This window comes from Puma concolor, chromosome A2, assembly GCF_028749965.1.
Source record: "Puma concolor isolate L17-30 chromosome A2, mPumCon1.1.hap2, whole genome shotgun sequence".
Lineage (NCBI taxonomy): Eukaryota > Metazoa > Chordata > Mammalia > Carnivora > Felidae > Puma > Puma concolor.
In genome coordinates this window covers 144,930,741-144,955,955 of record NC_141668.1, presented here as the reverse complement: position 1 = coordinate 144,955,955, position 25,215 = coordinate 144,930,741, and the positions used below count along the sequence as shown (strand labels likewise).

At 38.9% G+C, this 25,215-nt stretch overlaps 1 protein-coding gene and 1 long non-coding RNA gene across 11 annotated transcripts in view; one reads left to right on the top strand and one right to left on the bottom strand.

Annotated features, from left to right (window-relative positions):
* The window catches only part of CFAP20DC (CFAP20 domain containing), a 239,747-nt gene extending 216,006 nt beyond the window's left edge, over window positions 1–23,741 (bottom strand). For 2 of the 9 annotated variants that reach the window (XM_086697754.1, XM_086697755.1), the window contains exons 1-4: window positions 23,335–23,736; window positions 21,525–21,614; window positions 18,536–18,629; window positions 10,264–10,336 (exon numbers count right to left, since the gene is read on the bottom strand). In XM_086697754.1, the coding sequence (XP_086553880.1) occupies window positions 10,264–10,336; window positions 18,536–18,629; window positions 21,525–21,614; window positions 23,335–23,355 (278 nt within the window). In that variant the 5' untranslated portion in view covers window positions 23,356–23,736. Of the gene's footprint in view, window positions 1–354; window positions 524–10,263; window positions 10,337–18,535; window positions 18,630–21,524; window positions 21,615–23,334 lie in introns of those variants that run through there. The other 7 variants (XM_086697760.1, XM_025916478.2, XM_086697758.1 and 4 more) reach the window with 7 other exon arrangements.
* The window catches only part of LOC147583570 (uncharacterized), a 72,813-nt gene continuing 71,294 nt past the window's right edge, over window positions 23,697–25,215 (top strand). The window contains exon 1 of one of the 2 annotated variants that reach the window (XR_015248345.1): window positions 23,697–24,057. This is a non-coding gene — a long non-coding RNA (uncharacterized LOC147583570). The remainder of the gene's footprint in view (window positions 24,058–25,215) is intronic. The other variant, XR_015248346.1, reaches the window with a different exon arrangement.

Here is a 25,215-nt window from a genome sequence, read left to right as displayed (position 1 = left end):
ACCCACATAACCATTTTGAGAAAACTCAAGGGTACTTATTTCTTCTTACGTAAGTTCTCCTGACTCTCCTCATTCTTCAAAATAGTTACTATCCTGCCAGCAGAGGTGTAGCTAGAAGAAATGTACTTTATACTTGGCAGGCAAATAAAAGGTTAAATTAAGGCTCAGTTAGTAGTTTTCCAGGCATTAAGGACTGAGAAGAGGACAGCTGGACACTTTCTTAATCCCATTCACTTCCTTCTCACTCTAATTCTTATTTCTTTTTCTATCTTTTTCTAATCTAAGAACCACTTTGACGGTATATTAACACATTTCAGCATAATACAATATAAACTAGAATTACTGAGGACTCACCATGCACAGAGAATTCTTCTAAGTGCTGTGAGTGACCACAGTGATGAATAAGTTGTCCTTATCCTCAGAGTAATCATATACACAAGTATGGGAACACTGAGAATGGAGACTGACTGCAACCAGAGAACTCGGAGAGGATTCATGGAGAATACATATTTGAGTTTGGCCTTCACCTAGGGTTTCAAAGGTGAAGAGACAGGATTAGGTTGGATGGAAACTTAAGCCAAAGGCATAAGAGCATGTTTGGTGTTCAGCAACCAGGGTGTCTACGGCAAGGGGAAGGGAGTGGAGAGAGTCATGGAGGGAGAGGGGCATCAGGTCAGATCCAAAAAGACCATGGGTTCCCAGTGACCACCAACCCTGTAGGGTCTTTGGATGAAGAAGCTTGGGCTATGGCAAATTTGATGGTCATGGATCTAGGCTGCCTATGACCAAAGGTTAAAACTTAAAGTTCAAATGTTGATCATTAAAAAAGTAAAAGCAAATGTTAGGAGTTCCCAGCAACAGAGGACTTTAATGTAGTTGCAATTTGCAATGTCAGCTTACTTTAACTATGCAGTACTACTCAATTTTAAAGAGAAGGTCGAACCACGTATCAGTGGATTTCAATCTTTTGAGGGAGAAATGGCATCCTCTGTTCGTATAAAACATATAAACATTATCAACCCAAAATGTATGTAAGATTGGAAAAAAGAGAGAATAGGACTTAGAAATTCAAAGTTCAGGGCTCCTGGCTGGCTCAGTTGGAGGAAGCATACAACTCTTGATCTCGGGTTCATGAGCTCGAGCCCCAGATGGGGGGTAGAGAATAAATACATAAAAGTTAAAGAAAAAAAGAAAGAGGGGTACCTAGGTGGTTCAGTTGGTTAAGCATCTGACTCTTGATCTTGGCTCAGGTCATGATCTCACAGTTCGTGAGTTGAGCCCCACATCAGGCTCTGTACTGACAGCACGGAGCCTGCCTGGAATTCCGTCTCTCCCTCTCTCTACCTCTCCCCCCAACCCCATACATGCGTTCTGTATCTCTCAAAATAAATAAACTTAAAAAAAAAAAAGAAAGAAATTCGAAGTTCAAAGATAGCTCCATTGGGATCCAAATACACTAGCCCCTGAAAATCTCATGGTCTAGTTAGGGTATGGAGTTGGTTGCAGAGATACATAAATAATAAGACCATTATGTGATAAACGCTATAATAGATTTATGTATAAATGCTATTGTAAGCTACATTCATGATTTATTATACATATTTCATTCCATCAAAGTTATTTCTGTGAATCCAAATAAAGATGCTAAAGTATTTGTGCATCCAGGTAAGAAATTCTACAATTTATGGGGGGAAAATTACAAAAATCAGGAATTCTAGAGATACCAGCCCTCCCCATTGAAGGTTTCTCCTTGTATTTATTACTGGACGGCTTAATCAAAGCCAAAGGACTTCATAAAGTTTCATGACATATTTTAATTGCTAACAAAGAATTTTGCTTCCACATTAAGAAGTTCTAGAATGCTCCATTAATAAAAATTCCTTAATTATTATAAGTTTTATAATAGGGACCATATAAGTCCCATAACATACATATTATATTGTATTTTGTAGATGTTTAAGATGATTTTATTTTGAATAACTGAAATTACTAAGTGCCAGACTAAAAATAAAATGCAGTGATAGGGAAGGAGAAACAAACTAGATGAATTATTTCTCCTGACAATAAAAAGTAAGCTATGTATCAATGACATTGAAGAAATCGATCTTTCCAACTCTGCCATATCAAAGAAGGAAGAGCATCTGGAAGATATGTGATTTGCTATGAGTAGTCTTTAATCATCCCTGCTAGTGAAGGAGAACACAGGCACTGGTAAATAGCAAAGGCCTAAATCTTATACCTTAAGTGCTGGAAATTTATATGCTTTGTTTTTCCCAGGGCCTGTTTCTTCACAGACGAACCTTCTTCTCTCTCTGTGATTCCACGCTTGGCCCGGTCACCTGTAAGTCCCTTCAAACCAACACTCTGAAGCCGGGAGTTCCTACAGTTGTCTTCTAAGTAAATTGCTAACACCCATACTCAATGGATGGGAGTCACGTCTTTTCATGTTTATGCTGATCACTTTCTTCCAGATAGAGAACTGGCATGAGTCACTAGTCAAGCAGACTTCGATCAAAGAAAAGCTACTTTTCCATTTCTCTTCAGGGATGAGTACCATGAAGATTTCACAGGGAAAACAGACATGCCCAACTTGTCTCAAAATGTTTCAGAAGGACAATCTAAAAATTAAATATCCCTGCACTCTTATTTAGAGACATAAAAAATTGTAAATTATGCAGTTACCGTTTGACATTATCCAACTCAATCCTCATAATTACTCAATAAATAGGTATAAATATCATCCCCATTGTACAGATGAGGCTGTGACACACAGAGGACTCAGCAACTTGCCCAGGGTCTTCAAGCTAACACACGGCAAAGCCAGTGACTCCCAAACCTGCAAGACAACTCATGACAGGACTCTGACTTATGCCCTGATGGTGTTTGGGGCAATAATTTATCTGCACAGTGCTTTAACAAATGCATGGCCTCTTATTATGATTTTACAGAGTAAGGACACTTCCAAATATTTCCATACATGCAATTTTTCCTTTGCTAGTATTGTGTTTTAGCTTTTATCATATATCTAGCTTAGCTAAAGAGTACTGCCAAGATAATTTAGAGAAGTAAAATGAACTGAACTAAGAACCAGAAAGAAAAGACTTCTCAAAAGACATTTAAGAGATAAAGAATAGAGTATCTGATTTATACACCTACCACGTGTTACCTAAAACTTCTACACAAAACCTATTTTAAAGCATGCAAATTTAACATATTATGAAAGTCAGTATGCAAAACATCTTAAAGTGCTCTCTTTACGAATGCATGTAACAAAATATACTGATTATGCAAGCACATTTAATTGGACATAATTAAAATAATGAGATTTAAATACTGATGATTTTAAAAAGAAAAAAATAGAAGTCAGAATTAGCCATGAGATACATTCAAAATGTTAATCAAACTTGCAATGTCATGACCACTTTAGTACACCATATTTCTAGTTTAAAAAAGAGCAACTCCTGGCCATTTTTGCCTGGTTCTAAACACACAGTTTAGACATGTATTCACTAAGTGATATAAAGGATTTTATTGGATAATACAATACTTGGTCCTTGGATAACATCATTTTTACAAATAACTTAAAAGCTACACAGCAACCACTATTTTCTTTAAAGGAAGGTGCCAAAATGACCAAAAACATAAAGTAAATTTTCCATGAGAAGAGTTGTGCTTGGTTAAATGGACACAATCTCAAAAGCTCTCACCAATGTCATTCTGATGTAAAGACATGAAATTTAGCTGTTCTTTCGACTCTGGTGGCTTTAAAGTGTCTGAAGAAGACTAATAACGTGTGAAAAGAACAGGTCTGCAGCTGTGAAGCCATATTCCTTTTACTTGGTATACAGTTTCAAAGGAGTCTACTGTCTCCAATGCTCCTGAAGAAGAGGCATTAGGAGCAAAATTCAATAGAGTCGAAGGACCTGAAACTTCTATCAAACTTCTTTTCTGACCTCTTTGTCTGGCTCACTAGCAACAAAATAGGAAAGGTGATGTAGGGGAAACTTTCATAAAATTACCTTAAGGCTAAAGCTTTGTTTTGTAGGATGGGTATGTTTCAGTTTTCCATTTTTGCAGAAATGGAAAGCTTTAAGATCCACATGGACCTAAACCTCCTAAAATTTCTTAGAAAAAGCCCCAAAATCTCCGATTAACTCTGACAATTACAATAAATTAAGAAGTTTACATTACCATACACTGAAGAGCAAACTGAGATGGAATTTAAGAGCCTGACCCAAAGGCATATAACTAGGGGATAGAGCAAAAAGATAAAAGAAGAATTCTGGAATGAGCATCACAAATCCTAGATCAAATTCTAGGTTAAAATCATTAAATTCTATTCAGATAGAGTTTCAAATTCATAACATTGCAATGTGGAGATCACAACAAATCAGTTCACATTCGAAAGGACTAGGGGCCCTTTCAGAAGTCTCTCTTTTTTAAGAATTGACCTTGTGAGATTCCACATGAAAGTAGTACTCCAAATAGCCAAAGGCTCAAAATGTGAACCCTTCTGGCAATATTTCCCAGGACCTATACAGGCTAAGCATCCCAGCCTCCAAAGAGCACATGATACCCACCACCAGCTTCATAGTGTTTTCATCCCACATCCTGAAAAAGCCCTGGTTGAGATGAGTGAAAATGAGAAAAATAATGTCAGTTCACTAGAGGCATTAACAATATAAAATGTCTCTCAGAATTCATCGAGATAATGACAAAATCAGGAGAAAGGAATTAATGCATCTCAACACTATTCAGTATAATGAATGCAATTCCTGTCAAAAAATGTAATATTCCAAAATCATTTAGTGTGATTGGCAGCATCAAATATAGCAAAATGGATTTCTATTTCAAGATGCAGTTGGTTCTCTTCCAAGAGCTCAGGTTCATAGTGTTCCTCCAGCATACCAGATGTCTGCCCCCAGGTTCTGAAACACCTAACAACCCACACAGGGGAACCACTGGCTTCCCACTGCCATGTACGGAAGAGATCACAAAAGGAAAGAATTCTTAAAAATCTGCTGTTTATTAAATCATTTAACTTCAGGTCAAATAGTGAGCTAGAGATGCACTAAAATACTTTGGAAATGAAAACCGCAACTAATGCTAAGAAATATGCAAGTCAAAATGAAGAGTTTATTTTTAAAAAGGGAGGGAATTTTATTTTGTGGGTTGACACCAAGAGAGAAGAGAGAATTTCGTTATTTTATTGCTAAATACACTATGCGTTAGTACAGTAAACACTCCCTTTGCTCTATACCCAAAATGTAATATGCTTAGATAACTCTGGTCAGGTTATGCAGCTCTGAAGAAACAGGATCCTCTCAGAACAGCAGACATTTCCTTCCCCAAACTCTAATGCTAACACTGTATTACGGGAAGCCCCTAAAGAAGGTGTAGAAGTCTTACCCCTTTCGTCTCATATAGGATTCAAATAAAATATCCCTACTACATATGTATGCATGTATAGTTAGAGAGAAAAATAATGGTATTTTCAAGTATGGCAGCATGGCATAGTGGTGCAGGGCACATATTTAAACACATTCCACATTTAAACTCCAAGAGTGAATTCTAGCTCTAAGAGTTAGTAGGTCTATGACCTATGGCAAATTCATGAACCATCCTGGACTTACTTCACTTTCCTCAAAACAAAGGCAATAACAGAGGCTCGTTCTGAGGATTCTTTCAGCTAAAACAAAGTGTTTGGACAATGTCTGGTATATAGCAAGTACTTAATAAATGTAAGCCATTATTATTTTATGTTAATTTTCTCATTTAATTCTTATGACACACCAGTGTAGTAGGTATTATTACTCTCATCCCATGGGTGAGGAGAGTTAAGTAATTTGCCCAAAGTCACACAGAGATAAAACAGGACTGGATCTGTCCAGGTCCAAGCCTACGCTCTTACTTCTACCTAATACTTCACATGTTACCTACAGGTCTCGCTGTTATGTCAGCATAACATTTATCAAGGTGTATTTCAATTGCCTTTAAACTGATCTCTCGCCCTCAGAATAAACTCTGTGAGGACAGAGACTGGGTCCTGTTCATTCATTTCAATCCATTTGTCCCCAGTGCCCACTCATCCACCTTTCAGAGCTTTTGTGCCAGGCATTGTTAGGTCCTGGCATACCCTGATGAGTAGAACACACAGGGTCCCTGTCCTCATGGAACTCAAAATCTACCCCAAAAGACAGATAATCAAGTAAGTACAGAATTACAAACTGGTATAGTTATAAAGAAGGAAAAGAATGGGGTGCCAGAAAAGAGCAGAAAAGATGAAATTCATTTAGTGGGGTGAAATCCAAGAAGACCTTTCTGAAGAAGGGGCACATAAATTGAGATGAGAAGACTGACAAGGAGTCAGCAAGGCAAAGAAATGGGGATATGAACCACTTGTGTGTAGAAGCCTAAGAAAAGACTTCATCTGGCAAAGCCAGTATGGCTGGAAATGAGCCAGTTTGGTGGACAAATGTGAGCGCAGGGCAGACAGGGACGAGATGAGAAGGGAAAGGTGAGAGACCAGAGCACACAGGACTATCAAGAACTTGAGAGTTGATTCTCAGTACAATGGGAATTCCGGGTGGTTTTTAGAAAGTACACTCTATTTTTTTTTTTCAGTATATGAAATTTATTGTCAAATTGTTTTCCATACAACACCCAGTGCTCATCCCAAAAGTAGAAAGCACACTCTAGCTGCAATGTGGAGATTAAAATGAAAAAAGACAGGAGAAGAATCTGGTATATCCACTGGAATGCTCAACAGCAGATGAGGGGTGGCGTGATGGCAGTTTGGGACTAGGAGGGTAGAAGCGAGAGTTGGAAAGTGTACAGGTTTGATGTATACCGCCCCCCCCCTCCAAACCCCACCACTCCATGCAAAACACACTGCATGACCGGAATAGGAATTCGGTGACGTGTGGACTGACTGAATGAGTGGTTCCTCAAGCAGAGCCGCTGCTGGTTCTAAGGCATCCACTATCCCACAGATGCGTGACCTCCCCCTGAGCAGTACAATCATCTAGTGGATGTGAGAGACATGGGAAGATGCGGAAGAAATGATGATTGCATTCATAATCCAGCTGGCAAGACTCCACTTACAAAAACCTCTTGATGTGTAAACGTGTCTTTGTGAAACAAAATGCCTCTCCCATTCTGACAACGGAAAATTTCAGAAGCCAGATATCTTTCTGCTATATGGCTTTCCAAGCTTGTTAGAGAAATGTATTATTTAAAATAGCCTGGAGCTATGCTGCTAGAAACACCGTAAAACACGAAGGGCGCTGAAAAAAGTCCTTTCATTTAAGAAAAAAAAAATGCTGTAGTTACAAAGACAATCTCAACTCGTTATTCTACCTTCTTTCTTGTAAAAATATGGTCTCTGTCATTACTTCCTAAAATGGCAAAATATTTTGATTACCTATTAGCAACAAATTCAAATGCAGAGTTAATACATTTCCTTATAATCTGATAAATTCACAAGGTCAGGACACAGAATGTCTTCCCCATATTATTTGATAATTTTGACCTTTGTCCATAAGACATTTATTTTGCTAAAACTATAACTAAAGCCATTTGAAGGGTGCCTGGGTGACTCAGTCAGTTAAGTGTTGACTCAGGACATGATCTCACAGTTCATGAGTTCAAGCCCCACATCAGGCTCTCTGCTATCAGTGCAGAGCCTGCTTCAGATCCTCTACCTGCCTCTCTCTGTGCCCCTCTTCCATGCGCGCGCATGCATGCATGCTTTTCTCTCAAAAATAAACTTAAAAAAAACAAAAAACAAAAAACTAAAGCCATTTGAAAAATCCAAATACTTGTTTGTCCATGTGGGTATGAGAACAAAACAATCTATGACTACAGTCAAATGAACTCAAAGTCTAATAATTAATTCCACCAAATGTTTCCCTATCCTTACATAAGCCAAGAGCATTCATTAATAATAGGGTAACAGAGGCGCCAGGGTGGCTCGGTCAGTTGGGTGTCTGACTTCGGCTCATGTAATTCATGGTTCGTGAGTTTGAGCCCCGTGTCGGGTCCTGTGCTGACAGCTCAGAGCCTGGAACCTACTTCAGTATCTGCCCCACCCCACCTGTGCTCTCTCTGGATCTCAAAAATAAACATTAAAAAATTTTGGAAAAAAAAATAACAGGGTAACAAAGTGATAGTCTATTCACAGCAGCTGCTCTCTTGCTGTGACTTAAGTTAAACCTAACATACTTGTCAATTTCTCAATAATTGAAGCTTTAGTTATTATCAACTTAGTTAAAACAGTGTATTGCCTAGGCCTAAAACAGAATATTGCCTAGGCTAGGGTGATAAGCTCAAGTATTTGAGGACACAAATAAAGCTTAATTTTGCATAGAAAAAGAATGCTCATCAGCAGAAGATTCTGCTCCAAGGTCAAGCCAAGAGTCTTACACAGCTTTGATCAGAAGACCAACCACCAGTGCCTCCACTGCTGCTTCCTAAGAATCTAAAAGCACCGGTGGTAGAGATCAGAAGAAAAAAAGGCACTGCACTGGATTTCTATATAAGAAACTTAATAAGCTTAAAAATAAAATATAGTTTGCCTCCTTCCATTTGGTAGGAAACCACTTTCCCTTACACTGGAAATAAAGCTTTATATGGTACTCTGTACCTTTAGAATGCCTTTAGAGAGTCTTGAAAAGGCTTTTTCTGCAGAACCAGGGAAAGATACATAAGAGCATCAAATAAGTTTTTGGTCCTGTTACTATAAGAACTATTTTAAAGAATTATGGTAATCATGGCAGAGGACAATAGAAAATCTTAGATATTTACTGAGGTTTAAAGTTGAATAAAACGAAGGCAAAAAATTGTTCCATCTGTCCTTTGTCTTTCAAGAAAACAAGACTGTATATTATTACCTAAAATTCATATTTTTCCAACATATGCACAAATCACTAATAATGTACTTCGCATAAACAAAGAGAAAAGAATAACCTGAAATTTATGTTATTCTCATTTTATTAAGAAAGCTCTTCTTTCCTCTGCGCTTGCACCAATATAACTAGTACAAAATTACCTTCATTAGTAGGAAAAGTTATTTATTCCAGCAGGGAAAATAAAAGACTAAACTTAGGTACTGGACAGCTATTAATTACAAAGAGAAATGAGAAAATACCATACTTTAAGTCTAAAGTTTTAACAAATGTGCAAATTTGTTAGTGAAATTGTAAGGAATATTCCATGCTATATGAGTACATAAATCAATGCATGATTTCCATTCTCACAATCATCTCAGACCACAGACAGCTCAAGTGAATTAAAGTTGTATATTCTCATTTTTCCTAAAATAATCTGTTCATAGCAAGGCTATTTAAAACAAATATATTCCAGAGCACGGGTAGCTCAGTCGGTTAAACACCTGACTCTTGATTTTGGATCAGGTCATGATCTCACGGTTCCTGAGATCAAGCCCCATGTTGGGCACTGCACTGACAGCATGGAACCTGCTTGGGACTCCCTCCCCAACCCCTCTCTACCCCTTCCCAGCTCTCTATCTCTCTCTCTTTCTCTCAAAAATAAACAAAACATTTTTTAAAAATAATAAAATAAAATATATTCCAAGCCATTCATATATCAACACTGAGGGCCAATATTTCTAGACTAAATAACTACTTTTTTTTAAGTTTATGTATTTATTTTGAGAGAGAGACAGAGAGCGCATGTGTGCACATGCAGGAGGGGCAGAGAGAGAAGGGGAGAGAGAGAGAGAATCCCAAGCAGGGTCCGAACTATCAGTGCAGAGCCCAACGTGGGGCTCAAACTCACAAACCATGAGATCATGACCTAAGCCAAAATCAAGAGTCAAGATCAAGATGCTCAACTGCTTGAGCCACATTAAGTAAATAACTTTAAAATGAGGTATTTCAATCCATTGTAATCCAAACACAGTTTTCAATAGCATAGAGTACAAAGTTATCCCTCATTTGAACCAAAAGTTCAAACTTATAAATTATTTTTTTCTTCATGTTATAGGTTGTTTATTGTCAAATCCATAGTCCTTTGATATTTTCTTAAACAGATGAAATTTGCTTTTTTCCCCTTGGGAAATGACAGACTATAGAGATAGCTGAGAAATACGATTAAATTAGTTTAATTACTTCATGTCGGCTTGGTAAGTCACTGCTCTTTAATGCAAAAACTGCCACTTGTAATTAATGACTGTCCATACTGGTCCAATTGATCAAATGTCTAATACACATAAAACATTGAAAGAAGTTCTGTATATCTTACAGCAATTCAGTGGAGAAGTCTTGTCCCAAGGGTATGTAAATCTGAAGTACAAGAAACCTCTGGATCAGTCCAACTAGAATGAGAGAGGAAAAATATACATTAATATGTCCCAACCATTTATATGTGCATATAAACACACACAACCACACACATTCAACAATCTGAAGCTTTTAACGTTTCAGTAATACAGACCTGTAATAACACTACCCAGGAGTTACAGCCTCATTATAAAAGCAAAAAAGTTGATGAAAATCAAACGAAACTCTAACAACAAATGTTGCCTTTTAAACTCCCATCTGTAGGGTGAAATTTTTATGAAAAATTAAAAAATAGTAATTTTTTATTTACTATTTTTATTAAGTTGCAAGAGAATGTACACAGAGGACTGCATTCAACAGAAACACATAAAATTAAACTACAGATTCCCATCAAGGCAGCCATAAAAGCGTGTGGCAATTATTTTTATCCACTGACAGTTTTAACTGTACTAAACAACTTAATAAAAAACAATAGATCAAGAAAAACAATTCTAATTATGACAAGTACAACTGAAGGTTTGATGAGCCATATCTAGTTCATATGGTTTTAAATGTGTCTACAGTGAGATGGATGGAGGAATGTAGTTTCATTTATAATACCTTTTGCTAATTTAACATACTTTTAATTAATTCAAAGCTCACAAACTGCAAACTGCTTTTATTCTCCATCACCAGCTTCATCTGAATTAAAAATATATGAAGAAAAGCCAACCCCTATGGCACTTTTGACAGCTGAAGTGTACAACTGTTTGAAAAACCAATTGATTTTATATTACCTCTTCAGACCTACTCACTTAATTCCTTTTCTCTTAGGTTTTGAACCTTTGCTTGATCTCTCAATTACGATGCTCCTAATGGATGTTTTAGAATCACTTCCTCCTAAAACATCCCTTTTAGGAACTTTTTTCCTCATGTGGGACTTCGTTAGGAAATGGAAATGTTTTCACTTATCTGTGAACCTGTCCTACAAATCTAATAGTATAGGGCAATGCTTGAAGAGGCAACTGGTCTAAGATGCACATTATTTTCTATTTATTCTGATTTAGGGGGCTTAACAAATTTAAGTATTTTAAAGTAACAATACATGCTTGGATAGTCTATATATACCTTCTTGTTTAGAAATTCCTTCAGTGAACTGTTTTGCAACATTCCTGAACAACTTGGAGTTTCTACATTTTCCCTGAAATTTAGTTTCTAAAAAACAAACATATTAGGTCAAGTCTGCTTACTACTTTTTAAATCAGACATTCAAGGATAACTTTTACTTATAATGTCAAGCTTATAAACTGCTCCAGAGAGCCATCCATAGACTAGCAATACAATGGCATTAGGGAGTAACAGGCTCTGACCTTTGAAAATTCTCTAGGAACAGGATTTTACTAAATTTATGGAAAAAGTCAGCGAGGCAACCTGAGTTCTGGACTACAAAACCAATGTGAGACACCAAAAACGAGGCCAACTTGAATAAACCATCATTAATTAATCTCTCTCTTGCATCTTCCACTGATTTTTCTATTGCACAACGGCCTCTGTATGTAGAGCTGAGAGAGCACCTGGATAAATGAAATCAGTCTTCACAAAGGTCCCTAAGTTGTGTCCCACATCTCACTGAATCAGCACTGTTCTCTTCAAACACAAAGAGCTCCACATATAGGGCATTTTCCTATGAACATTTTTAGATCTGAAAGACACTTGCTCTTAAAAAAAGAAAGCTTTGTAATTCTACTTTCTCACATATAGAAGCCCTAGTTTCCAAAAGGCTTCACTTCTAAGATTAAAAGAAGTATGACAACACCATATGGTGATGATCTGACAAAGTAAAAAGTACTTTAATAACATTTGACATACACTGATCCTGTGTGTCAGAAATGCTAAATAAACTCCCTAGTAATTTTTTTTTCCAGTGGCCTAGTAAATTTAAACTGACTCTTCATGTCTACCTTATATTGAAAATCACTCTAACTAATGCTGAATGTGAACTACTAGTAGTCCAAAAATGCCCGAGTATATAAAAATTCATAAAAATCTAGTTTTTTACTGAAATACACAGGTTTCTGCAGTTTTCTAATCTGTTTTCTGCTGAAATTAATTACCTCTATTTTTAAGGGCTCAGGTCCTTTTCTCCTTTGAATATTTTCAAATGCATTTAACTGGTAAAACACCATTCATTTTTTAAATTTTTTTTAATATTTATTTATTTTTGACAGAGAGAGAGCGCGCGCGCACGCGCGCGCATGAGCGGGGGAGGGGCAGAGAGAGAAGGAGACACAGAATCAGAAGCAGGCTCCAGGCCCCGAGCCATCAGCATACAGCCCGATGCAGGGTTTGAACTCACAGACTGCGAGATCACGACCTGAGCCGAAGTTGGATGCTCAACCAACTGAGCCACCCAGGTGCCCCAGTACACCATTCGTTTTTTAAGCAGTGGGTTTTATAGCTGTTCCCTCACAGCCAGTAACAGTTAGATGCCGAACACATACCTCACGAGTGTTTGTTTTACCGTCCAAGAGTTTGGGACTAGAACACCGCAAGGTAATCCTTTCCATATGTCCTGCTAAATCACAGCTGAAGCTATTTCCTGGTTCCCAGCGTAGTCCCAGCACAAACAGCCTGCTAAAGTCCACTCTTCTACTTCAACCCAGAAGATGGTAAACGGCTATGCCTCTGTTACTGGGCATTCCATATTCCTCGGGCAAATCAGAAAACCTTTCTGGGCTCTTTCACTTTCGTGTGTAAAACTGGGTTAATAAATTAGATCTGTACCTCACAGGATTATCTGTATGGATTAAATTAGATCTATCATTCAATAAAGATTTATTAAGCATCTACTACATGCCAGACTCGATGTGGACATTTTTGTAGTGACTAAGACAGCCACGGTCTCTGCTCTCTTGGAACTTCTATTCTAGTTCCAGGAAGAAGATCAGGGTGCAATGAAAGCATATAATCGTGGGTCGTTGGAGGAAAGAGGATGATGAGTGAAGGTTCTCTGGCAGAAATAACATTGGAATTCAGCTGAAAAGAATAAGCAGGGGTTGAGTGGGCAAGGCAGATGAAGGAACACATATTACAGGGAGAGGGAATACTCCATCATGTGATGAAAGAAACCATGGTATAATGGATGGATTGAAAGACCTAAAGGGCTGGTAGGAGAGTCAGAAAGGGAAAAGCAGCAGAAGGTAATTCTGGCAAATAGCTAGGCTCTCAATCTTTCAGGACCATGAAGGCCATCCAAAGGATACAGGTCACCCCAAAATCAATGGGAAGCCACTTATCCATTCATTAATTTATCCCACACAGATTTATTGAATGTCTACTATGTGTTGGGCACTATTGTAGGTGAACAAAACACACTGAATTTCTGTGCTGGGGGTGTTTGCTTTTTGGCAATGGTGAGAAAAACAATTGGTAAAAAAAACAACCTTAAGAAACAAACAGCATGTTAAATGGTGAAAGTACTATGGGAAAAAGTAGAGAAAGGTAAAAGGAATCAACAGTGTGTGGAAGGGATATAAATTACAGGGCAGATGGGTCTCTCACTGAGATGACTTTTTTTTTTTAATGTTTTTTTTTTGAGAGAGAGAGAGAGCGCACGCGTGCACACGTGCACGTGCACATGAATGGGGGAGGGGCACACAGAGAGAGGGAGACACAGAATCTGAAGCAGGCTCCAGGCTCTGAGCTGTCAGCACAGAGCCCAATGTGGGGCTCGGACTCAAATGGTGAGATCATGACCTGAGCCCAAGTTGGACGCTTAACTGACTGAGCCCCCCCAGGAGCTTGGAGAAGATGACGTTTTAATAAAGGCCTAAAGGAGGGGAAAGGGTGAGCCATGCAGCTATTTGGCAAAAGAAAGCTCTAGGCAGAGGATTACCAGCTTATGCATAGGTGCTAAGGTGACAGGGCAACAGGCTATGTTTGAAAACAGCAGGGAGACCTGTATGGTTGCAGCAGAGTTAACAACAGAAAGAGTAATTGGAGGTAAGGTCAGAGAGCTAAGAGGGCACCAAATACTGCAAGGTCCTACAATCTTTGGTTTTTAACCAAGAGAGATGGGGCATTTTCAGGAGAGGAGAGCCTTATAGTTCAAAGTACTGCTCTAGCTGTGAAATTGACAACAATCTGTAGGGAGGAAAGTAAAAAAATACAGGGAGACCAATGAGAAGACAGCTGCATGAGACATTCCAAGCATGAAGTAACGGTAGCATTGGCGGGGACAAGAAGTAGTAGACTCTAAAACTAAGTTAAAGATAGAACCAACAAGATCTTCCTGATGGAAGGAATGAAGAAAAGAAAAATTGGACTGACATAAGTTTTTTTGAGCCACTGAAAAGACAAGTTGCTAACAACTGAGATGTGGCTGTCTACAGCAGTACGAGTAATTTCTAGGGTTAAGCAGTCCAAGTAGAAATGTCATACTAGCAACTGAAACTACAAGTCTGGAGTTTGAGAGGGAAGTCTGATTTGGAAATAAACGTAAGCTGGAGTAAGACAGAGATGGCATTTAAAACCATGAGACTAGCACCGATAACCAAGGGAGGAAATGCAGAAAGAGGGTAAAGGGTCAGGTCCACAGGCACTGCAACATTAAGCTGGGTTGAGGAGAAGAGGAAGAACCATGAAAGGAAACTAAAAAGGAAGACGAGTGAAGTAGAAAGGGAACTAGGAGGATGGGCATCCTGGAAGATGAGTGAAGAAAAGGGTGTCAACTTTATCAAATGCTGTTGATATGTTAAGCAAGATGAGGGCTGAGAATGAGCCACTGGATTCAGGAATAGAGAGATCACTAGTGACCTTGACAAGAGCATTCTCAGTAGAGTGGTGAGGTCAAGGCCACTGAAGGGTTTTAAACAGAGCAAGTCATAATGACATTTATTTTAGAAAGAATACCAAAATGGGAGTTGGGGGAAGCCTGGGGGAAACCTCATAAAGATGACCTCATCCTCCAGAGCAGCTGAAACTCAGATAAACACAAGGCTTCAGGGATGCTGATCCCAAAAGAAACACCATTGGATCCAGATGCCACTGGCAAAGAAAACAGTGATTTCAAACAAAAGCCTTAAACAGAAAGTCCTGGGACAGACCATCCACATGTCCGCATGTGACAGAGCTGCTCCATAGCGTGATCCAGGATGAAGAGTAGCATGGAATTATTTATTTAGTTAATCATTTACTTAAGTCTGGTTAGGAAGGTGAACTGGCTATAATCAGAAATTATGACCCAAATTGTTACAGTTTCTTAATGTGGACTATTTAACAAACTTAACAAGCACCAACTATATATGATATGCTAAGTCAGGCGTATGAAGAGATGGTGCAAGATTCGTGCACTGGAGAAGTGTATAATCTGATCATTAATATCACATTTTCCTTTATCTGATAAGACGTTAAGTAAAAAACAAGCAAAACTCTGGCATTCAGAGATGCTCAAATATAATTCAGAATATCATTACTTAAAATGAAAAGTTAGGGGAGTCTGGGTGGCTCGGTCAGTTAAGAGTCCGACTCTTGATTTCGGCTCAGGTTATGATCTTATGGTCATGAGATTGAGTCCCACTTTGGGCTCTGCATTGGGCGTGGAGCTTAAGACTCTCTCTCTCCCTCTTCCTCTGCCCCTCCTCTGCTACCACTCTCTCACATGTGCTTTCTCTCAAAAAAATGAAAATAATGAAAAGTTAAACATACTTACTTTTGTCATTAAACTTTTTTCCTAAGTACCTAATATAGTAGGAAATACATATGGGGTACCTAATGTCAAGTCTGCATAAATAAAGTGGATGTTTGCTCTTAAAATAGGAGTGTATAATGGTAACTGAATTAAATTTAGAAATGTTAATTGAAAGCTAATTCTCCATTCAAGACACACCATTTAAGTTTAACAACAGCTTCACTTAGAAGGTCATTTTATACTAGTAAAAATAGCTATAAAGTTCCGTTATCAAAAATTACAAATAATTAATCTTAAAGGCATTAGTACAAGGCAGACTCTGTAAACTGTTCCATTTGTTACAGTACCACACATGCTACAGAAGAGCCAGATTAATTTTTAATTGCAGGGCATTGTACAAGAAATACATTAAAAGAGTCTTCTTCTGTTTCTTCCAATTAAAACTATCATTTTTCCTTTTAAAAAGCAATTATAACACGTTAAATTTGTTTTATTTCTAAAAAAAAAAAAAACTTACATAAATGTAGGTAAAGGGAGCTTGTCTTTAGTCACTGAGCCTCTGGTAGAGGAGAAATCTTTCTCAGATCCAACTGAGAAAGGTTACCAGAAGTGATTTGATTTTATTGATAACATGATTATGTGCATAGATGCTAAGGGCATTACACAGAAGTACAGGCCAACAAGAGACCTTGGTTTAGAACAAAGTCATGTTCCTGCAAATCAGATATATCCATCTCACAAAGTCAATATCCTTAAAAAAGAGATGGACCATGTCTCCTGTAGTAAGAATAACCTACAGTTTCAGGCATATTTCTCTGGCTCACCGTACTTAGTTCACCTCATTTATAAGCATATACATTTTTGAGGAAATAATTTAAAAAAAAAAACCTCTACTGTTTAAAAAAAAACAGGAACTATGAGGAAATCATAATTTTAAAATGGTAGCAAATTAATTAAAATTATTTCAAAAAGATTATCCCTTCTCTTTCAGGTTCTGTTTCTTATTTTAGAAAGAAACACTGGCAAACCATTTTAAAATTAATCACCTTCCATCTATAATTTCTATGATTTGGTTTATGTGTTAGAAATCTAAAATATACATGCAGTAGCTTGAAGTGGTAGCTAAAGCAGAGCCTGTGAAAGTTTGCGAAGCTAAATCAAAAGGAGAAAATCCAGTACGAAGAACAGATCTTTTCATAACTTTTTTTTTTTTTTTGAGAGAGAGAGTGCAAGTAGGGGAGAAGGGAAGAGGGAGAGAAGAAAGAATCATAAGCAGACTCCATGCTCAGCGTGGAGCCAGACAGGGGCACTTGATCCCATGACCCTGGGATTAAGACCTAAGCCAAAATCAACAGCTGGACATTCAACTGACTGGGCCATCCAAGTGCCCCTCAATCAATGTTCTTAATTGATAAAGGAACAGATAAGTAAATGATTAACATAAAAAAATAACTGGCTGCTTATACTTAATAAACCACCTGAAATCTATAGTTAATAAATACATAGCATAAAGTTGATGAAAATCTGATTAATCATTTTGAAAAACTATATTTCTTACATTGCCATCAGTTTACTCAAAGCCCAATTTGATAGGTGATTAGAGTCCTGAATTTTAACCTTGGTTCTGCCAATAACTGGGCTTCTGATTGTAAATTCAGGTGATCTCTCAAGGTTCCTTCTGCTTTAAAATGCTGATCCGGGGGCGCCTGGGTGGCTCAGTCGGTTGAGCGTCCGACTTCGGCTCAGGTCATGATCTCACGGTCCGTGAGTTCAAGCCCCGCGTCGGGCTCTGTGCTGACCGCTCAGAGCCTGGAGCCTGTTTCAGATTCTGTGTCTCCCTCTCTCTCTGACCCTCCCCTGTTCATGCTCTGTCTCTCTCTGTCTCAAAAATGAATAAAACGTTAAAAAAAAAAAAAAAAATTTTAAAATGCTGATCCGAATTTCCAATGTAAGAATTGAAAATCTACTCTTTGGGCTTTTGTTGAAACACATTTATATCTAACCATATTAAATATTAATATTCCTAATGGTATTACAAGTTGATGTGTCATTAAGTAATGCCTTCTATAGTTTCTTACACAACTTTTTCTCATGAATTCATTCCTATCATTTAGAACTCCTGGGTTTATTTCAAAGCTTACCCTTAACTCTCTGATTTCTTGATGAGGAGCCAACCTCAGTGTGTTCATTGCAAAAGAACCACTGTCAGGATTAAGAGAGTTAATAAATGTGAAATGCTAGGGAAATCATAGGCACATACTAATTACTCAATAACTATCAGTACTATGATAATCAATGGCTATCAAATAATCTTCTAAATCTTCTTAAAAACACTTCCAGATTTCAAACTAACATTGAAACAGAATATATGTATTTATATAATATTTATATATATTCAATACATATTATATAAAGCCTGGCAAAGGTTACTTCCTAAATTAAAAACAAGCCTATCACTTTAAGTAAACAGATGCCAGTAAAAATCAAACTAATGCCTGTGTAGTAGACCTAAAAGTATAACTTTAAGAATCAAATGTTAAGCTCTAATATTAAAAATCTTACTTACGGATTTGCTTATTCTCCTTTGGTAACTGGATTTTGTTTGTTTGGCTGCTGCCTTCCAGGACAAACACAAAGCTTTTAGCTTCTTTATCAAACTCCTGTAGAACAAAAATATAAACAATGGTATTTGGCTTCTATTATAAAATTGGAGCTGCAAACCCACAGAAAAAAAAGTCCCAGATTCAAATGGCTTAAAAGTAGGCTCAGGCCTTGATGATACTTTCACCCTGAAATGTGCTGGGAACTGGACTACAGAAGCCACACTATGTCACCTGAAAAATCCTCTTGTATCAAGAAACTCTTCCTCCCAAACTGTAAGAAGTTCCCCAGTTTCAGGGATTCCCACTACTAATTTAGTTTCCAGAGCTTAGTTACTCTTCCTCTCACTTTATTTATGTATTTCTAATGGCACAGGCTGAACATCACTCTGTGTTACAGTACAAAAAAATCATCTACGGGTGCCTGGGTGGCTCAGTGGGTTAAGTGTCAGATTTCGGCTCAGGTCACCATCTTGTGTTTCACGAGTTTGAACCCCGTGTCAGGCTCTGCGCTGACAGCTCAGAGCCTGGAGCCTGCTTCAGATTCTGTGTCTCCCTCTCTCTCTGCTCCTCACCCACTTGTGCTGTCTCTCAAAAATAAATAAACATTAAAAAAAATCATCTAACCTAAACTGTATCCAGTCCATAAGTTCCTTGGTGCCTGGCCATGGCTCATACAGAATTAATTATTGCCTTATTTTACTAGTGCCCTAATGTGAAGTTCTATGTATCACCTACTTAAAATCAGTACAAAGTAAAGTGTTAACAATTAAGGTAACTTAAAAAAAATCTAATGTAGGAGAAACATAAACAAAACAAAAGCTGAAAATAAAAAGCCTCTTTATACGTGACAGTCCAATTTACATGACTTAAAGTGGGAATAGAAATTTTTTTCTATTTTTTTTGAAGCAAATTCGAAATCTGAGTATAAATACCTGTTATTTCACAGATCCTACCAATCTTCCATTCTGTATGTGTTAAGAAATGCATTGTAACTAATTGCTGCTAAGAATTAAATAACATTAAAATAAATCTGTATTGTATCCATCACAACAGCATCTCTCACGTATTTGAAATGAACACACATAGACTGAGTGTACTATTTATTCCATCTATACACAAGTTAGGCATATACTTAAAACCTTTCAACAGCTTACCCAAATCATCAACACAGTCCATAACCTGCCACGTGGTCTGGGCGCTGCCCAGTTTTTCAAACTTCAATCTTTCTCTCTCTCTCTCTCTCTTTTTCAATCCTGGCCTTAGTGGCCTTCTTGCAATCTCTTAAAAATTCTAAGCTCTCTCCTGCACAAGGAATTGGTATGTGCTTTTCCCTTTACTTGAAACACTCTTCTCTCTACCAGCCCCACACAGTATATAGTTAGCTCTCAGAGATCCAATGTCATTTCCTTGGGGAAGCCTTTCCTACACTCCCTGCTCTATACCGTCAGAGCATCTTTTAACTCTCATTCACAGTTCAGAGCTGTAGGATTTTAAGCAAGTTGCTTACTCTCTCTATGGCCTCAGTTTTAGCATCCAGAAAATTGGCATAAAGTACCTATCTCAAAAGACTACCGTATAGATACATATGACGTGCTTAATGCTGGACTTGGCAAACAGTAAGCACTCAGTTAACAGTAGCTTTAAAGAGTTTTCCATAGAACAAGGCCCACAGAAAGATATTCTTCTCTTTAGTTGTATAGGAGAGAAGAGAAAGAGAAAAGGATAAGGATGGATATAGGTTTTTAGATCTGGTGGCAGCAAGCTGAGACAGTTTCAATCTGATGGCATCAGTTTGTCCTGTGAAATGGGGCGTGAGGTCTTCTGGTGAGTCATTGAAGAGGGCCTGTCCTGGTTATAGGTTCGGAAGTAGGGGGTAGGGAGAATTGGTGGTTGAAACCCTGAAGATAATGAAGAAATAATCATTTTAGGGGCGCCTGGGTGGCTCAGTTGGTTGAGCATCCGACTTCGGCTCAGGTCATGGATCTCGGGGTCTGTGGGTTCGAGCCCTGCATCAGACTCTGTGCTGACAGCTAAGAGCCTGGAGCCTGCTTCGGATTCTGTGTCTCCCGCTCTCTCTGCCCTTCCCCTGCTTGTGCTCTCTTTCTCAAAAATAAATACACATTAAACATAATAATAATCATTTTAAAGACTAAGAGAACATAAAAAGAGAACTTTCCAGGCTGTTCACGTTGAATTTATAGGAATATTAATCTAAGAGGCTATAGATATTTTCTCCAAAGTTATTGAGGAGCCCCAAAATAAGCTCAGAAAAGATAAATGACTGGGGATTCCGAGACGGTTGGCCTTCGTTAGGCAAGCACTATGAAAGAACAAAAAGCAAGGGCATTCAAGGTTTTGCCCAGGAAGTGACTGAAATTACAGACTGTGGATTCTGGGCTAGAGAGTAAAGGAAGTGAAAACAGAGAACGTACAAGCCTAAATAAAACTAAGCACAGGGGAAGTAGAAAGGCCAGTGGCCTAAAGGTCTCAATTAGATTGAAGAACAAATACAGTGAGTAACTGAGCAAACAGCCTTAAGAACTGAAGCTCGGGGGCAGAGGGGCATGTCTCAATGTCTTACTGATTTCAGAGGCCCTGCAGTTTGCAGTGATAAGGTCCAGGGCGTGACAGTGGCAGTGGGGGCTGACACAGAGCCCAAGAGGTTGTTAAGTGAAGAAATCAAGAAATTGGGAAGCACAAGGTTTGGAGAGATTTTCCTCACAAACACTGAAGTCACCTGAAACAACAATAGGACTTGGTTTACAGAGAAGGGTTATGAGCCCTGTGCCAAAGCCTTAAAGGACTGAGGAATGGTTTCTGGGAGAGCTGCAGCCAACAGCGTCATGAATGAACCAGTAAATACAGTTCTGAAACCTTATCAAGTCCCTTTTGTTATAACCTTCATTCTCATTTCATTCCAGGATTTAGGTGGCTCTAGCTTCCAGCACTTACTTTCCAAATCACAGAGGGACTGCCAAGGATCTTCCATTTTGCTCCAGGATTTTTGCCCTGAGCACTAAAGATTTCAACAAATGCACCTCCCTAGAAAACAAAAACATTAAACATGTTTAAATTATAGTGAAAGGCAGTGCTAAGGAGGAAATAACACCCACCACAGAGTCTGTAACTGCTGTTCCAGGCATCTGTCTGTTGAGTAGACTGGGAAGAAACATTACCCCTGTTATAACTCCTACATTATACCCTGATTGTACTTAAGCCACAACCATTCTGATTTGGGTCACCTTGGAGAAATGGTTTAAGGAATTTTTTTTCAAAGCACAATATACATTAAATTATGTTACACAAACCCTACAGTCTCTCAGTGTGGGGTTCCTTTACATGCCATGTATAAATCATGCTTACAAAACATTCTAGTCATGTCTGACTAAAGGGTTTAAACTCAACTCTAGAGCCAGGCTAATAAATTCTGATAAATTATCTGTGGCTACAAGCTTTTCAGTCATACTGACCAGAGCTCCAACACTAGCTTTGGCATTTATTAAATGTCCAACCTTGAGAGCTATTTAACTTCTTGATTCTCCATCTGTAAAATGGGTTGTTGGATTACACGAGATAGTAAATAGACCATCAAGCACAATACCTTGTGCATAACAAGGGCTCAATAGTGTCAGCAATAAATATTCAAAAAAAGGGCGAATTGAATATGTTGGCACTGGTCAATAAAAAAGCTTGGGAAAGAGTGAGGGATGGGAGACAATTCTTATTCTGAGCATTCCTAGATCTTTGCAGATATTTAATATAATTTGGAAATCTACAAAATCTGTACAAGAAAAATAGAGAATCATTTCTATAGACATGTGTTCCCTATTGTAAACCTGAGAATATGGAGGGCCATGCTTATGTAAAAATACTGAACACATAACTGAATATCCATAAGCTTTAATTATCAAAGAAAAGAATTAAGATGATTATCTCTGAGGAAGAGTTAATTGCAAGAAATTGAGAATCTGAAATGAAGACTAAATATGCTTTTCTTTTATAGTCTGTTTTAATTATAAGCAGCAGATGAGCAAATCCGTCTGATTTTTGTAAAGAATTTCCAGCTTTTAATTATTCCCAATAATATAAAGATATTTTGGCTTCTTAGTTTTAACACAGTCACATTAAGACACTTAATCTCTTAGCCAGTATCATGTGCAAACTGTGTGTAGGAACTAATTACTATAAATTACTATAACTTCTGGAATTAGGTCATATATCAAAAAAAATTTTTAATCTGAGGCAGTTTTTTCCCTCCCTTTTTAAAGAAAGATCCTTGTACCTCGAAAAATACTCCTCCCCTTCCTTCCGCTTTCTCTGATTTTACAAGTTTCCCACAGTGGGCATATGCTTTTTTATAGCAATATATTTTACTTATATTACGTGAGATACCAGTGTGTATCAATAGTGAGAGGCACTTGGTAAAACTCAAGATTTATGGGCCCTGCCCTTTAGATTCCGGTCTAGGAGGTCTGGTTGGGGGTTTAAGATCTGCATTTTAATAAGTCACGGGCAATCCATACAGCTTGAAAAGAACTTGAGCTGACGACTGAACAAAAGCCAAATCACATGCCCAAACCTTGGCTCCCTTCTTCTTTTTTCTTTTGGAGTGAAGACCACACTCATCCAGTACTTCCTCCGCACCCAGAAAAAGACCCAGTTATGGGGGAATGGGGAGGGATCTTTGTCCTCACCCCGAATGCGAACTACCTCACCCTAGAGGAAAATACTATACACAGGTTGGAGAGTCGTTTCGGGTTACCTGGTACTCATTTTTGAACATTCCCGCAGGGGGCCAGGGGCTTGGGGGGCACGGAGTTCAGGGCGTCCAGGGAGTGGCGTGACCCTGATGGCTGGAAATCGGAGGGCCGGAGCCCCAGAGCCCGACCGCGGGTAAGGGAAGGGCTTCGTGCGTGGCCCCGACTCTTCTCAGCCCCTGGTCAGCTCCTCGTCGAGCCCCTGCCCCGCACCATCGCGACCCCCGCCTCAGGGGTGCCCAGGCATGAGACGGCGCAGCTGCCTGGGCGGGCTCCGGGCGGCCCCCTGGGGAGTGATTGTGTGCGTAACCTACGAAACAGGGAGCCCAACCACGAAGCCACCGAAAACCGCCAGCTCGCCCGGGAGAGACGGGCGCGCTCCCGCCGCCGCCCCGCCCCCGAATTCGATCGGAAAAGGGAGGGGCCGAGCGGCGCCAGCTATGGGGCCGCACCCATTGGCTCCCACGAGGCGCCTGCGCGTTGAGCTCTGTGGGCTTCTTGCCTATGGGCAAGTGAGAATACGCCGTGACGTCGACGTTGCCCTGGCAACCTAGGGACACTCTTAGAGTTGTTGGACCGCCCAACCCGTGACTTGCGCTCTGTAAAGTCATGACCTGTGTGTGCGGAAAAAGCCTAAAATGAGCCTGGTTTAAGAGCTACCACAGGTGCTGGACTCTTCTAGAAAACCTGTCGCGTCGGTTTGGTCTCCTTTATAACACCGTTAACTGGTAGGTTGCTGAAGGAAAGAGGCGTGGAATTGTGGAACCCTCACATGGCCTTTGGTTCGAAGGTTCCCAAACGTGGTCTCATTGAGGCAGTTATAGGGACTGCTAGCCCCTTTCATTGTTTCAGAAGGCCCAAGGAAGTAGAGTATTTTACTCAAAATCACTGCACATGTTAAAAAGCCAAGGGTTTTTGCTCAAAATAATAACTACATACAGTATTGAGTCAGGCACTTTCCTAAGTTTATTCAGTTATTTCATTTAGTTTCTAGGTCAGAACCACTCTTACAAGGTTGTTATTATTATCAGTCTTTGGCTCAGAAAGGTAAAATAGCTTGCCCAAGATCACATGGCCAATAAGTGATGGAGCTGATTTGGTGCTCTTGTCTAATGTTGTACTCAAAGCTGAGTTAGCTCCTGGTATAGTGTTATTAATAACCAGGTACCACTCATGGAGCGCCTACTACAGGCCAAGTGCTTCACAGGTCTACAACTGTGTGACGTTAAGGATTAGTGTTCTTTCAGCTGAGAATATTTCATTTCAGCATTGATTAGGAATTTACTCAAGGACATGATGTTACTTTTTAGTTATGACTAAGCCTGATACTCTAATTCACCAAAAAGTCTTAACTATTTGTGTCCCCTACAGTATGCCACCCACTGTGAATCAGGCACAGCATGAGAAAATGAATGCTGTCTGGACCTGCTCCTTATCAAGGCTAAGAAAACTGATAAGGAACAAACTTATTTCAACACACTAAGTCTAACACTAGGTGTGTACACAGGCAGAGGTGAGGCTGCCACATAATGTTGCAGTAAAAATATCTAGAATCCAGAATCCCTGATTCCTAGAGCTCAAACCTAGTTCAATAAGTCTTTGGTTAGATTCTGTGCTGGATGCATTGGGAATTACGGCCAATAGACATCGTCTCTTGTCTTAATAAGACTTGTTATCTACTGGGGACATTTATTCACTTATCAGATAATTCCTATGGTTGTAATATATGCTAGACACTATGCCAAGAACTAGGTATAGAGGAAAGGCCCCATCTCTATGGAGCTTACACATTCAAGGGGATGAGACACAATAAACAGGTGAGTAAATAAATAATTACAACTTGTGATAAATCCCACGAATCTGGTGATAGGGAGTAACATTGGAAG